This window comes from Terrapene carolina, unplaced genomic scaffold (genome assembly GCF_002925995.2).
Source record: "Terrapene carolina triunguis isolate 2854851 unplaced genomic scaffold, T_m_triunguis-2.0 Scaffold32922, whole genome shotgun sequence".
NCBI classification, from domain to species: Eukaryota; Metazoa; Chordata; order Testudines; family Emydidae; genus Terrapene; species Terrapene triunguis.
In genome coordinates, this window is record NW_020697273.1 from 2,626,062 (window position 1) to 2,641,308 (window position 15,247).

The 15,247-nt window shown below is 50.0% G+C and overlaps 1 protein-coding gene across 1 annotated transcript in view; it reads left to right on the forward strand.

Moving 5' to 3' along the window:
• The window catches only part of LOC113409388 (PH domain leucine-rich repeat-containing protein phosphatase 2-like), a 139,944-nt gene that overhangs the window by 108,145 nt on the left and 16,552 nt on the right, over nucleotides 1-15,247 (forward strand). The window contains exons 13-18 of the mRNA XM_029914174.1: nucleotides 580-768; nucleotides 2,911-3,073; nucleotides 11,364-11,494; nucleotides 12,529-12,639; nucleotides 13,511-13,705; nucleotides 14,127-14,358. Coding sequence (XP_029770034.1) covers nucleotides 580-768; nucleotides 2,911-3,073; nucleotides 11,364-11,494; nucleotides 12,529-12,639; nucleotides 13,511-13,705; nucleotides 14,127-14,358 — 1,021 coding nt within the window. The remainder of the gene's footprint in view (nucleotides 1-579; nucleotides 769-2,910; nucleotides 3,074-11,363; nucleotides 11,495-12,528; nucleotides 12,640-13,510; nucleotides 13,706-14,126; nucleotides 14,359-15,247) is intronic.

The following is a 15,247-nucleotide window of genomic DNA, read 5'->3' on the forward strand; positions in this document are numbered from 1 at the left end:
CCACCGGCCCACCAAGGAAGTTGCCTGTAGTTATTGTTGTTTCTCTACCACGATTCATATGCACATAGGAACACAAAATTCCTGCCCTGAGGAGTTTTCATTCTTTGACACCAGTATATAAGTTTTTGAGGTACAAAGAAGAAAGCAGACAGGCACTTGGATACCACTGTGATAGGTGCAGTATAAGGTGTTAGGGGCAGAGAAGAGATACTCACTGGAATGGAATAATCCTAAATAAAATAAAACACAAGCTTTATACTCCCAAGTAACTGTGAGAGCATCCTGCACTCAGCTTTTTTCTACCCGTTCCCTGTGTTCTCTCTCAACTTAGCTTGCAAACTCTTCAGGGCAGGCACTCCCTTTTTGTTGCAAAGCACTATGTGCATCTCCAGTACTATATAGCTAGTAATTTTTAGATTTATAGATTTTTAAGGCCAGAAGAGACCATTATAATCGTCTGTTATGATAATGTGGCCCTAGCTATCTGTCCAGCTTCTCATATGGCTTCTGTCACTGTCGTATCTGGTGAAGTGGTTTGGATGGGATGGAACCTAATGTCTCTTAATCCGTTGTTGTTAGTCTCAGGTACCTGAATGTATCTGCCAACAGCCTGGAGTCCTTGCCTGGGGAAGAGAGTCTCAGCGCGCTGCAGCTACTTTACTTGACCAATAATAACCTCACAGATCAGTGCATCCCTGACTTGGTGGGACACCCAAACTTACGGGTCCTGCACCTGGCAAACAACCAACTGCAAACCTTCCCTGCAAGGTAAATGCACACAAAAGGTGGGGAAAGGTAATGCTCAGCTAACAGGGCTAGAATCAGTCAACTCAGCTGGTTTAGAGTGAGTGGGTTTCCTTCTGTCATGGGGAACTGGTAGGAGCTTATCAATGTCATGGTGAGATGCTGTGCCTCTGATATGTGACTCAAGATTCACTCCTCCCAAGCATCCATCAGTATCCCTCAGGATAGTGCTGGCTGCTGTGGTTCCTGTACTCCTAGTGCATGCCGATTGTGATGCAGGTGGGGGTGTATGGCTGGCTGAGCCTGGGGTGGCTGCATTGCTAATAGCAGTGGGCAGTGCACTTTACAGCAGCTGTTGATCTGAAGGCTGTTGAATCGTACTGTTCATACAGTCCTAGATTTTCACGCCGGAAGGCCATTCTGATAATTTAGTCTGACATCCTACATACCTCAGGCCATATAATTTTATCCGTTGATTCCTACATTAAGTTCATAATTTGTGGTTGAGCTAGAGCATCTCTCTTAGAAAGGTACCCACTTTTGATTTAAAGACTTCAGGTGACTGAGAATCAACCACGTCCTTTGGTAAGTTGTTTCAATGGTTAATGACCCTCACTTTAATAAATAAATAAATAAAAAAATAAAAAAAGTGCTTTTATCAAGTCTGAGTCTGTTTAGAGTCAACTTCCAGCCATTGGATTTCATAATGCCTTTGTCTGTTAAAGAGCCATATAGCATCAGAAATCTTACCCCCTGTAAGTACTTCTAGACAGTGATCAAATCACTTCTTAACCTCCTATTCAATAAACTAAATAGATTGACCTCAGATCATTTGGTTGGCTCTTCTCTGAACCCTTTCCAGTTTTTGAATATACTTTTTGAAGTGTGAACATGAGAAATGGACACACTATCCCAATAATGGTCTCACTAGTGCTGTAAGCAGAGGGGATACTACCTCCCTAGTTCTTCTTGATATTCCCTGCCTATACAGCCAAGGATCAAGTTACCCCTCTTACCCACAGCATAGGAATTGGCATCTCCTGTTCAGGTGGTTATCTACCATGACCCTTAAATCCTTTTCAGTTACACTACTTTCCAGAAAACAGTTCCCCATCCTGTAAGTGTGACTTGTGTTCTTTGTTGGTGTATGACCTTGCATTTGTTGTATTTGAACAACATGCACTTCAATAAGCCCAGTGTACCAAGTGATCCAGTCGATCTCTAGAACTGACTCATCCTTATTACTATTTACTACTCCACCAATTTTGCGTCATCTGGAAACTCTACTATGAGTGAGTCTTTATTTTCTTACAGATCATTGATAACGGTATTGAATAGCATTGGGCCATCAACAGACCCTGCAGGACCCAACTAGAAAAGCCCCTATTGGATGATGATTCCCCATTTAGATTTATTTTTGGTGATTTATCAGTTAGCCAGTTTTTAATGCACTTAATCTGTTAATGTATGTGTTGTATACAGTGTCTTACAGAAGTCTAAGTATATTATGTCAACACATTTATCTGTTATCCAAACTTGTAATCTCATAAAAAAAACTGTATCTAGATTGTTTGACAAGACCTATTTCCATAAAACCATGTTGATTGGCATTAATTATGCTACTATCATTTAATTCTTTATTGATTGTATCCTATATTGGCCTTTCCATGATTTTGCCTAGGGTCAGTGTCAAGCTAATTAAGCTATTGTTTCATGGGTCATGCCATTTATCCTTATTAAATAAAACATTAGCTTGTTTCCAGTCATCTGGGACTTCCCCAGCATTCCAAGATTTGTTAAATATCTACACTAGTGACCCACAGAGCTTCTCAGTCAAGTCCCTGGAAACTCATGGGTGCAAGTTGCCTGTGATGAGTTTCTCTTCTGCTTTCATGCATGTAGGAGCCAGGAGCAAAGGAATCAGACCACTGGGCAAATCCTGGCCTGACAGTCCCTGTTCTCACTGCCATGTCTCCTTGGACTTGCTGGCTGTCTCCTATCCATAAATCAGAAACACAGCTAGTAAGCAGCTGAACCTTTCCTTCGGCTGCTTCTCTAGTTTCTCCTGCCCAGGGAGCAGATTAACCCTTTGGGTCCTGTGCCTATGAATTCTGACGGTGGCAGGTTCTGGCTCATGAGATCTGCTACTTTGGATTTCCCCTTCAGCAAACTGAGCAAACTGGAGCAACTGGAAGAGCTGAACCTGAGTGGCAACAAGCTGAAGACGATTCCTACAACGATCGCAAACTGCAAGCAGCTGCACACACTTATTGCACACTCAAATGAGATCAGTATCTTCCCAGAGATCCTGCACCTACCTCGTATTCAGGTACCCCTGAAGGGTGAAAGGCTTCAGGAAATAGTTGGAGTGGAGGGATAACAGTGGAATTCCTGGGAGAGGAACTGCAGGCTCCAGCATTAGAGATGCAGGTCCCATAGAGGGTATAATATGTGCATCCTGTATCTATTCTGTTCCTTCTTGTTTGTCTCCTCTCTAAATTAAAGTCACAGACTTATCATTCCCTCCTACATATTCATTGCCCATCTCTGAACCCCCTCAATTTCTATCATTCATGAGACACGAGGAGCAGAACTGAACACGCAAGTCCAGCACATATCTGTATGGGGCCCAATCACTACATTTCCCACCACCTCTGACCACCATCCCCGTGGGGCCCTGTTACTACATTCTCCACCCCATTTAGGATCTCCCCCCAACTCCTAAGAGCTCTGTCACTATACAAGAACATAAGAACGGCCATACTGGGTTAGACCACAGGTCCATCAAGCCCAGTATCCTGTCCTCTGACAGTGGACAATGGCAGGTGCCCCAAAGGGAATGAACAGACAGGTTATCATCAAGTGATCCATGCCCTGTCACCCAATCCCAGCTTCTGGCAAACAGAGGCTAGGGACACCATTCCTGCCCATCCTGGCTAATAGCCATTGATGGACCTATCCTCCATGAATCTATCTAGCTCCCTTTTGAACCCCGTTATAGTATTGGTCTTCACAACACCCTCTGGCAAGGAGTTTTACTGGTTGACAGTGCGTTGCGTGAAAAAATACTTTCTTGTGTTTGTTTTAAACCTGCTACCTATTAATTTTATTTGGTGGCCTCTTGTTCTTGTATTATGAGGAGTAAATAACACTTCCTTATTTACTTTCTCTATACCACTCATGATTTTATAGACCTCTATCATATCTCCCCTTAGTTGCCTTTTTTCCAAGCTGAAAAGTCCCAGTCTTATTAATCTCTCCTCATATGGAAGCCGTTCTATACCCCTAATCATTTTTGTTGCCCTTTTCTGAACCTTTTCCAATTCCAATATATCTTTTTTGAGATGGGGCGACCACATCTGCACACAGTATTCAAGATGTGGGGGTACCATCGATTTATTTAGAGGCAATATGATATTTTCTGTCTTATTATCTATCCCTTTCTTGATGATTCCCAACATTCTGTTCGCTTTTTTGACTGCCGCTGCACATTGAGTGGATGATTTCAGAGAACTATCCACAATGACTCCAAGATCTTTCTTGAGTGGTAACAGCTGTTCTTCTTCGAGTGATTGTTCATGTCCATTCCAAGCAGGTGTGTGTGCGCCGCGTGCACGCCAGCCGGAAGATTTTACTATAGCAGCGTCCATAGGGTCGGCTCCGGCGCCCCCTGGAGTGGCGCCCTCATGGCGCTGTATGTAGGGGCCAGCCGACCCCCCACCCCCTCAGTTCCTTCTTACCGCTGGTGACGGCTAGCTGGAACTTCGCTTGCTCTTCAGCAATCGTGGCAGTGTTCTGTAGTTGTTGTAAATAGTTAATTAGTTAGTTTGTTGTTTAGTGTTAGCTAGTTAGATATTAGTTGGGAGGGTTTTCCCCAACTTTTCGTCGCCCCGCTGGGGCATGCCCGGGTCCCCAGGGTTCAAACTCTGCCGGGACTGTGGGAAATTTATGCCGAAGAGTGACCTGCACTCTTCGTGCTTAAGGTGCCTCGGAGAGACCCATCAAAGGGATAGGTGCACTATCTGCAGGGCTTTTCGCCCCAGGACTCTCAAAGATAGAGAGCAGAGACTTAAAGTCCTCCTAATGGAGGCGGCACTGCGGCCGCAATCGGATCCCGGACCTTCCGAGCCAGCACCCAGCACTTCATCCTCGGTGCGCAGTGCCCCGGCACGGGAGATAAGTCATGAGGCCAAGGCCCCGAAGCCCTGGCACCGTAGAGAGTCGGCGCATAAGAAACCGTCTTCTACAAGACGCTGCTCTCCATCGCCAGTGCCGGTTAAAAAGAACAGGCCGCTGAGGGGACAATCTCCCCACCGGGACTCTAAAGGTTCGGCGCCGTCCACGAGTGTCACAGGACAACTCGCGCCACAGACCCATCCCGCCATCCTGTTGACTTCCGCCCCGGAGAGGGCACGCTCGAGTCCGGAAAGGCATAGATCCCCGGACATGATGGAGGAGGTGCGCCTCCCATCGACGCCGGAGGCGTTCGAGGCCGCATCAGACCTCTTGAGCCTCCCGGTGCTGGCGTCGCCGCACCGGTGCAGAGAACCTCCGGCTACCGCTCAGCCCCATTACCACTCTAAGGGCAAACCGGCGATGCGCTCACCGCGCTCTCCACGCCGCGCCACGTTAGCGGCACCGGTGCAAGCACCCCCTCCGGCGACAGTGGGTACCGCGCCTCCTATGTCCTCATATTCAGAGACTTCTGACTCAGAGGCGGACTCGTACCGCTCTAACAGATCGAGGAGCAGGCGATCGTCCTCGCGTAGGAGTACCCATCCGTACCCACCGCAGTGGCATCAGCAGCAGCAATGGCAACCGGCCCCTCAGTGGCCGTTCTGGACGCCCTAGGCCTACCATCAGTCAGTGGATCAGGCGTACGGGCCCCGCTCATGAACCGCTTCTGTTTCCTCAACGTCTGCGGCCCCGCCGCTAATGCCACCACCGCCGGCACCGCCGTCTGACAGGAGTGTACCACAAGGGGACACGGCACCCCCTGGTCAAACAACGGCACCGACGGGGACTTTGCTCCCAACAGCGCAGGCACCGTCCAACACTCCTCGTCGTTCGGTGGCGACCTCGGTACCGGCCGCGGTGCCGCATCTTGAGCCCGCACCGGCCGCGCAGCCTGAGTACCGCGTGCCGCAGGCCCTCACAGAGGGAGACGTGGTAGATGAAGGGCCGTTGCGTGGGACATCTTCCTCTTCATCTCCGGACGAGGCAGTAGCGGGAACTTCAGCAGCACCGGCCCTAGAGGACAATAGGATTCTCCAACAGCTTCTTACTCAAGCGGCCCAGAGCCTCTCGATCCAGACTGAGTAGATCAAGGTGGACACAGATCCCATGATTGACATCCTGGCCCCGTCAGGTCCGTCTAGGGTAGCCCTACCTCTCATAAAGACCATTACGGACACAACCCGCACCTTGTGGCAAACTCCAGCCTCATTGGCCCCTACGGCCAAAAGGACTGAGAGGCGATATTTTGTTCCAACTAAGGGGTATGAGCATCTTTATACACATCCCCCACCGGACTCCCTAGTGGTAGATGCGGCCAACCAGAGGGAACGCCAGGGTTTCCACGGGGCTACTCCTAAAAATAGAGACGCTAAAAAGTTGGACCTGTTCGGGCGCAAGGTATATTCAATGGGGGACCTGCAGTTGCGCATTGCCAATCAGCAAGCCATAGTGAGCCGGTATGGACACAACACATGCTCGGCTTTGTCTAGGTTCACGGACCTCCTCCCACAGGACTCACGAACCGAGTTTTCGGCCCTGGTTGACGAGGGAAGATTGATTACCCGTGCTTCCCTCCAGGCGGCCTTGGACGCGGCCGATTCAGCCTCTTGCACGTTGGTGACTGGTGTGGTCATGAGGCGCGGGGCCTGGCTTCAAGTTTCCGGTCTCCCTCACGAGGTCCAACAAACGATCCAGGACCTGCCCTTTGAAGGGCCCACGCTCTTCTCAGAAAAGACTGATAAGAGGCTCCATAGCCTAAAGGATTCACGGACCACCCTCTGTTCCTTAGGCCTACACACCCCTGTTACCCAGCGTAGGCAGTTCAGGCCGCTGCAGGCCCCTCGACCGTACCAGCCTCAAAATCGAGGGGATGCCTCGCGCAGAAGGCCGAGAACGGGCAGGAGGAGGCAGCAACAGGAGCCTTTCGGACAGTCATCTGCCCAACCAAGGCCTACACAGGGGCCTAGACCACCATTTTGATGGCTTGGTTGAGGACGACCTCCCAGTCAGAACCCTGGATCCGTCCAACCTTACCTTTTTGTCACGTCTGTCCCCCTTCTATCGTGCGTGGGCCCAGATCACATCGGATGCTTGGGTGCTGCGCACGGTAGGGGAGGGATATTCTATCCAGTTCTCCTCCCTCCTGCCCCACCAGCCCCCCTCCCCGTCCCTCTTCAGGGACCCCTCTCACGAGCAACTTCTACTTCAAGAAGTTCAGCCCCTCCTCGCTTCGGGGGCAGTGGAGGAGGTTCCGCAGGAGCTACGGGGCAAGGGCTTCTACTCTCGATATTTCCTAATTCCGAAAGCGAAAGGGGGCCTCAGACCTATTCTGGACTTGCGGCGTCTCAACAAGTTTGTGAAGAAACTCAAGTGCCGCATGGTCTCCCTGTCCTCCATCATTCCTTCCATGGATCCAGGAGACTGGTATGCCGCCCTCGACTTAAAGGACGCATACTTTCATATCGCAATAATCCCTCAGCACAGGCGTTACCTCAGGTTTCTCATGGGCAACGCTCATCTTCAGTTTACGGTTCTGCCGTTTGGTCTGTCAGCAGCCCCAAGGGTCTTCACGAAATGCATGGCAGTCGTGGCAGCCTTCCTGCGCAGACACGGGATCCAGGTATTTCCCTACCTGGACGATTGGCTCATCAAGGGCAGGACCAAGGCACTAGTGGAGGCTCAGGTGGTCTTCATCAGGCAGACCTTCCGCTCACTCGGCCTCTTACTCAACACGGCCAAGTCCACACTGTCTCCAACTCAAAAAATCGAATTCATAGGAGCAGTTCTGGACTCGACACAAGCCAGGGCATATCTCCCAGAGGCCAGATTCCGAACTATATCCAACATCATTCTCGGCCTCCAAAGTTACCCTACCACCACAGTAAGAAGCTGCCTCAAATTACTAGGACACATGGCAGCATGTACCTACGTGGTGAGACACACCAGACTCAGACTGCGCCCGGTCCAATCTTGGTTGGCAGGGGTTTATCGGCCAGTCAGGGACTCCCTAGAATCAGTGGTGACTTTACCTCCGCCGGTGTTGGACTCCCTTCAATGGTGGCTAGACCCGCGGGTGGTCTGCGCGGGAGTTCCTTTCCGGGACCCCGAACCCTCCCTATCCCTGGTAACAGACGCATCGGATCGGGGATGGGGTGCACATCTGGGCCACCTCAGAACACAAGGTTTTTGGTCGCGGGAGGATCTGTCACTGCACATCAATGTCAGGGAATTGCTAGCGGTACGCCTCGCATGCATAGCATTCAAGTCCCTTGGCAGGCAGGTGCGTTTCTGTCCTCACAGACAATACTCCAACTCTGTTTTATATCAACAAACAGGGTGGTGCTCGCTCCTCTCCCCTTTGCCAGGAGGCCCTCTCATTATGGGACTTTTGCGTACAGAATGTAATTCACCTGACAGCATCCTACCTCCCGGGCACGCACAACGCGCTCGCGGACGCCCTCAGCCGCTCGTTCCAGGGCCACGAGTGGTCTATCCGCTGGGATATAGTTCTCTAAATTTTCCGACTCTGGGGTCATCCCCAGGTAGACTTGTTTGCCTCCAATGAGAACAGGAAGTGTCGTCAATTCTGCTCCCTCATGGGACGCAGTCAGGGGTCCCTGTCAGACGCTTTTCTCCTCTCTTGGGCAGACGGGCTTTTTTACGCCTTTCCCCCGATTCCCTTGATTCACAGGGTAATCCTCAAGGCCCGCAGGGATCACGCTCTACTCATCCTGATAGCGCCTGCGTGGCCGCACCAGCACTGGTACATGTCGCTCCTACACATGTCTACGAGTTCCACTCAGGTTGCCCCTACTACCGGACTTGATCACGCAGGATCAAGGTCGCCTCCTTCACCTGAACCTGGAGTCGCTCCACCTTACAGCTTGGATGCTCCATGGCTAAACCCAGTGGAGTTACGATGCTCTCATCAGATCAGACAGGTCCTGTTGGGCAGCAGGAAGCCCTCAACAAGGACCACGTACTTGGCCAAGTGGAAGCGCTTCTCCCTCTGGGCTACACAACGGGGTCAGGCCCCCTTGCTCGCCCCGGTCCCTCTCATATTGGACTATTTGCTACATCTGAAACATCTGGGACTAACTCTCTCGTCGGTTCGAGTACACCTTGCTGCAATCTCCGCGTTCCACCCTGGAGACGGGGGGGACCTCAGTGTTTGCGAACCCACTCGTTGGACGATTCCTTAAGGGCCTTGACAGATTGTTCCCGCACATCCGTCAACCTGTCCCTGCTTGGGACCTCAATTTGGTCCTGTCTGTCCTCACAGGGCCCCCATTCGAGCCGCTGGCTTCATGCTCGCTGTTATACCTTTCATATAAAGTCGTGTTCTTGGTGGCTGTCACATCAGCCCGGAGAGTATCGGAACTCAGAGCTCTAACATCTGAACCTCCATACACCATCTTCCACAAGGACAAGGTCCAATTCAGGCCATACCCAGCGTTCCTGCCTAAGGTGGTTTCCCCATTTCACATGGGTCAAGACATTTTTCTCCCTGTCTTTTATCCGAAACCGCACTCCTCGGCTAAGGAGCGCAGGCTGCATTCTCTGGACGTTCGCAGGGCTCTCGCGTTCTATATCGAAAGGACGAGATCCTTCAGGAAGTCGACCCAACTTTTCGTCGCCGTGGCCGACAGTAGGAAAGGGCTTCCGGTCACGTCACAGCGGATCTCGGCTTGGATCAGAACCTGCATCCAGGAGTGCTACAGTCGGGCCAATATACCAACCCCGCCTATCACGGCCCACTCCACAAGAGTGCAGGCCTCTTCAGCCGCGTTCCTGGCCCACGTCCCGATGCAGGAAATTTGTAGAGCGGCCACCTGATCCTCAATCCACACCTTTACGGCGCACTACGCCATCACGCACCAGGCCAGGGAGGATGCTGCATTTGGCCGCACAGTCCTCCAGTCTGCAGTGACCTCCGACCCCACCACCTAGACTCGGGCTTGTGAGTCACCTGCTTGGAATGGACATGAACAATCACTCGAAGAAGAAGAAACCGTTACTCACCTTCTTGTAACTGTTGTTCTTCGAGATGTATTGTTCATGTCCATTCCAGTACCCACCCTCCTACCCCTCTGTCGGAGTATCGGCAAGAAGGAACTGAGGGGGTGGGGGGTCGGCTGGCCCCTATATACAGCGCCATGAGGGCGTCACTCCAGGGGGCGCCGGAGCCAACCCTACGGACGCTGCTATAGTAAAATCTTCCGGCTGGCGTGCACGCGGTGCGCGCACACCTGCTTGGAATGGACATGAACAACACATCTCGAAGAACAACAGTTACAAGAAGGTTTCATTTAGACCCCATCATTGTATATGTATAGTTAGGATTATGTTTTCCAATGTGCATTACTTTGCATTTATCAACATTAAATTTCATCTGCCGTTTTGTTGCCCAGTCGCCCAGTTTTGTGAGATCCTTTTGTAGCTCTTCACAGTCTGCCTGGGACTTAACTATCTTGAGTAGTTTTGTATCATCTGCAAATTTTGCCGCCTCTCTGTTTACCCCTTTTTCCAGATCGTTTATGATTATGTTAAATAGGACTGGTCCCAGTACAGACCCCTGGGGGACACCACTATTTACCTCTCTCCATTCTGAAAACTGACCATTTATTCCTACTTTGTTTCCTATCTTTTAACCAGTTACCAATCCATGAGAGAACCTTCCCTTTTATCCCGTGACCGCTTATTTTGCTTAAGAGCCTTTGGTGAGGGACCTTGTCAAAGGCTTTCTGAAAATCTAAATACACTATATCCACTGGATCTCCTTTGTCCACATGCTTGTTGACTCCCTCAAAGAATTCTAGTAGATTGGTGAGGCATGATTTCCCTTTACAGAAACCATGTTGACTATTTCCCAACAAATTATGTTCATCTCTGTGTCTGACAATTTTGTTCTTTATGATAGTTTCAACCAATTTGCCCGGTACTAAAGTGAGGCTTACTGGCCTGTATATTTCCAACTCCATTCCATTGCTGATCTGCACTTGGTGGTGGGTTCCATCACTACATTCCCCACCCCACTGCCAATTAGATCCCAGAAATGTGTCATGAAAATGGAACTGACAGGCCTGACCTACCAGTGGAAAAGAGACTTAGAAACCACTAAGGCAAATAACTAGTGATCTGTGACCCAGAACTGAGAGAGGCTGTCTCCCTGAAGATATTGCACTCCCCTTATAATATGGAGTTGAGGATATAGCAGCAGGGCCTCTGGGGATTGGAGAGAGATCCAAAATGCGGTGGGGAATATAGCGATGGGGCGCTGGAAGGGGGGGGTGAAAAGAGGTATGGAGGGGAAATATAGTGACGGAGCCCTTGGCGGGTTGCAGGAAGGGATCCCTCTCTGTTATGTTTTCTCTGTTCTGCAGTTTGTAGACTTGAGCTGTAATGAACTAATAGAAATCGTGATCCCTGAGGTGCTGCCAGCTACCTTGCAGGAGCTGGACCTGACTGGAAACACGAACCTGGTGCTAGAACACAAGACCCTGGACATCTTCAGGTGAGTTGTGGGGCTGCCAGGCCAATGAAGCAAGAAGCTTTCTGGGAAGGGCTTATCGAACTGGGCATAAGCTCACAAGATGCATTTTAATACAGACAAATGTAAAGTCATATGTCTAGGAACACAGAATGCAGGCCATCCATGCAAGATGGGGAACTCTGTCCTGGGAAGCCATGACGCTGAAAAAGACTTGAAGGATCATGGTGGATAAGCAGCTGAACATGAGCTCCCAATGCGATTCTGTGGCCAAAAAGGGCTAATGCGATCCTTGGTTCTATAAACAGGAACCTCAAGTAGGAGTAGGGAGGTTGTTTTACCTCTGAATTTTGCACTGATGCGACCTCTTCGGCAATAATGTCCAGTTCTGGTGTCCACAACTGAAGAAGGATGTTGATAAATTAGAGAGGGTTCAGAGAAGAGCCATGAGATGATTAAAGGATTAGATAGACTCAAGGAGCTCAATCTATTTAGCTTAACAAAGAGGTTAAGGGTGATTTGATCAGTCTCTAATTACCTTCACAAGGAACACAAATTTGATAATGAGCTCTTCAGTCTAGTAGACAAATATATAACAAGATCCAGTGGTTGAAAGTTGAAGCTAGACAAATTCAGACTGCAAATAAGGTGTACATTTTTATCTATGAAGCATGTACCAGAGGTGGAAGTAATGTGTTGACTGGGTCACTGAGCACAGCAGAAGTTGTTGACATCCCCTTCCCACAATCATTCATCCATGATTGACTAATGCTGTCTGTCTTGCAGCAGTCAAAATGCAGATTCTGGCTCTACACCAGCATAGAACAGTCAGGCAAAGAATCTCTTGGTTGGCACCTTGTAGATACAGAACAACAGCCGATGGAAGGCTTTGTCCTTAATCTCCTTTCCTGGTCTCAGCTTCTTCCAAGGGGCTGCTTTCTAGGAACTCCAGATTGGTAGGGTGAACTGGCCTTTAACCGTAATGCTTATGTGGAGATGCCCCAGGCTGTTGTGCAATATGTGGGAGCAGAATGACCTTTGTGGTGCTCTCTCTGCAGTCACATTGCCACCCTGAAGATTGATGCCAAGCCCTCCCTCACGGCAGACTCAGCACTCTCCTCTACGCTCTGGAATCATGGGTTAGCCGAGATGGCTGGCCAGAGGAATAAGTGAGTATTATTGCCTGATGTGGGGCTCACACATGGATCCTGAGACGCCCACTCTGTTCTGGGGCAAGGGGCAGCATACATTGCTGAATGACCATCCAGCCACCAATCAAACCCTGCTGTCCCCAGGAGCTAGCCAGCCTTGTGTGGCTTCCTGGATCGTTTGCCTTCTCCTGGCAACTGGGGCCTCCCTTCCCCACTCCCTTTCTTGACTAAAGTCCACATGCTCTGGGACACTGAGAGTCTCTGCCCCCCATCCCTGGGTAGAGCTGCCTTTGCTCTCCCTGTGTGTGTGTGTGTGCGCACGCACGCACACAGAAACCACTAGGTAGAACTACCTCTGCACTCCCCATGCAGGCCCTGCATGTTCCCCCTGTGCTGGCGAGGAAAGATGGCCCCATTGGTTCCGGGCACTAGCCTTGGACTTGAGAAACCTGAATTTATGTTCCAGTTCCATTGCACACTTTATCAAAGGGGTAGCCATGTTAGTCTGGATCTGTAAAAGCAGCAAAGGGTCCTGTGGCACCTTATAGACTAACAGACGTATAGGAGCATGAGCTTTCGTGGGTGAATACGTGCATCCGAAGAAGTGGGTATTCACCCACGAAAGCTCATGCTCCTATTCGTCTGTTAGTCTATAAGGTGCCACAGGACTCTTTGCTGATTGCACACTTTGTATGTGACCTTGGGTAGATCACTTAGCCTCTCTTTGCCTCAGTTCCCAATATGTACAATGAGATAATAGCACTGCCCTACTTCACAGGGGTATGTGAGGAGAAATATTTTTGAGATTGTGAGTCACTCAGATACTATGGTCATGAGGCCATATAAATACCCCAAATAGATTCAAGTTGCTTTTACCCTCCCCGTATAGGCTCTGTGTGTCGGCCCTGGCTCTGGGGAGCTTTGCAGACAGTGTGGAAGCTGTGTACGGCATGTTCGACGGTGACAAGAATGAGGAGCTGCCCCGTCTCCTGCAATGCACTATGGCAGACGTGCTACTGGAGGAGGTGCAGCAGTCGAACATAGACTCTGTGTTCATGTCTAACACCTTCCTGGTCTCCCACAGGTAGGCCAGCAGGTGCTGGGGGCACCTGTTAAAACTGATCAGACTGATGCATGGAGATGTGAGAAGGTCACAGGAGAGATCCTTTCCCAGTGCAGGGTAGGGAGGCTGCACCTGTGAGCAAGGATTTGTTTGTTCCTGTAGTATGAGAAATGTGAGGGGGTGGCTGGTTTGTTGAGGGAGAGGGGGCCGTCTCGCATCGATGGGAGAGAGGGAATCTCACTTGTTGATGCAGGATCGAGTGTGGATGGTCTCTGCAGAGTGTTCAGCTGCATCCCTCCCAATGGGTAGGTCTTGGGGTCATGGGTATATACATCACTCTTATACCTAGCACTTTGTGTATGAAGGAGAGGCAAGGGCCTGTTTGTTAAGTACCTGTCATTGGAAGTTGTGTTCTTTTCATATTGTCTCTTCCTTCCAATAGGAAGCTGGGGATGGCTGGCCAGAAGCTGGGCTCCTCTGCTGTCCTCTGCTATATTCGACATGATGCTACTGATCTGGCTGGCAGCTTCACTCTGACATTGGCCAATGTGGGCACATGCCAAGCCATTCTGTGCCGCAGTGGAAAACCCCTGCCCCTTTCCAAAGTCTTCAGCCTGGAACAATATCCTGAGGAGGCCAGGAGAGTCAAGGAGCAAAAAGCCATCATAACAGAGGTCAGTTCTGCCTTTCTGCAGCTCAGTTTTCATTCTGCAATATGGGTTTAATAACAGCACCGGGCTCTAACCTGCTGCAGAGGACATCACAGCAGAGAGTCTACAGAGATAAATATTTGCATCTCTTTTGTCTCTGCTGCTTCCCAGCTCTGCTCCTGCTGCTGGTGGGACATTGAGCATTCTTGAAATGCCATGCTGAACAGATAGCTGGGCATATCTGGGAGGGTGAGGGGATAGGTATGAGAAGCCAGCATATCTAAAACCCCACATGGCAGAACAAACTGCCAGCTGATGTGTGTTGTCTCCCTGAGGCTCATGGTGAAGACCCTGACCTAAGCAAAGGGTCATTCACTTAGTGAAACAAATGAGCTGCTTCACTTCTTCACTCCCTCTATCATGGAGCCACATGGATGGGGATGGATTTTAAAATGGTCATAATTTTCTGGGCTAAAAGTTAGGGTGATTTGGATCTAGTGCAGCAGGGCTCTGACTGACTATATTATGTGTGTGCGGGGAGAGGGGTCGCATCTGATTCTGAAACATCTATTCTTCTTTGAGTGATGGTCCCTATGTGGATTCCAATCGTGGGTGCGTATACATGCCATGTGCTGGAGCTGGAACTGTTCATAGTAGTGTCTGTCGACCCGAATGTGCGTCAACCGTGTGGTGCATCCGAGGCTTTAAGAAGCTGTGCGGGTTGATGCCGCTCCAGTACCCTCTTACCGCCGCATGGCCAGAGTCAGAACCCCCATTCCTCGGTGATTGTAAGCTTGTTTCGAGTTCTCTAGTTCTTGCTGTATATAGTTATTCATAGAGTAGTTGCCCATCCTCGTTTTTCCTGTCCCTTAGTTGTTAGTAGTCAGTTGTTGGGAATAAAAATCCAAGACTT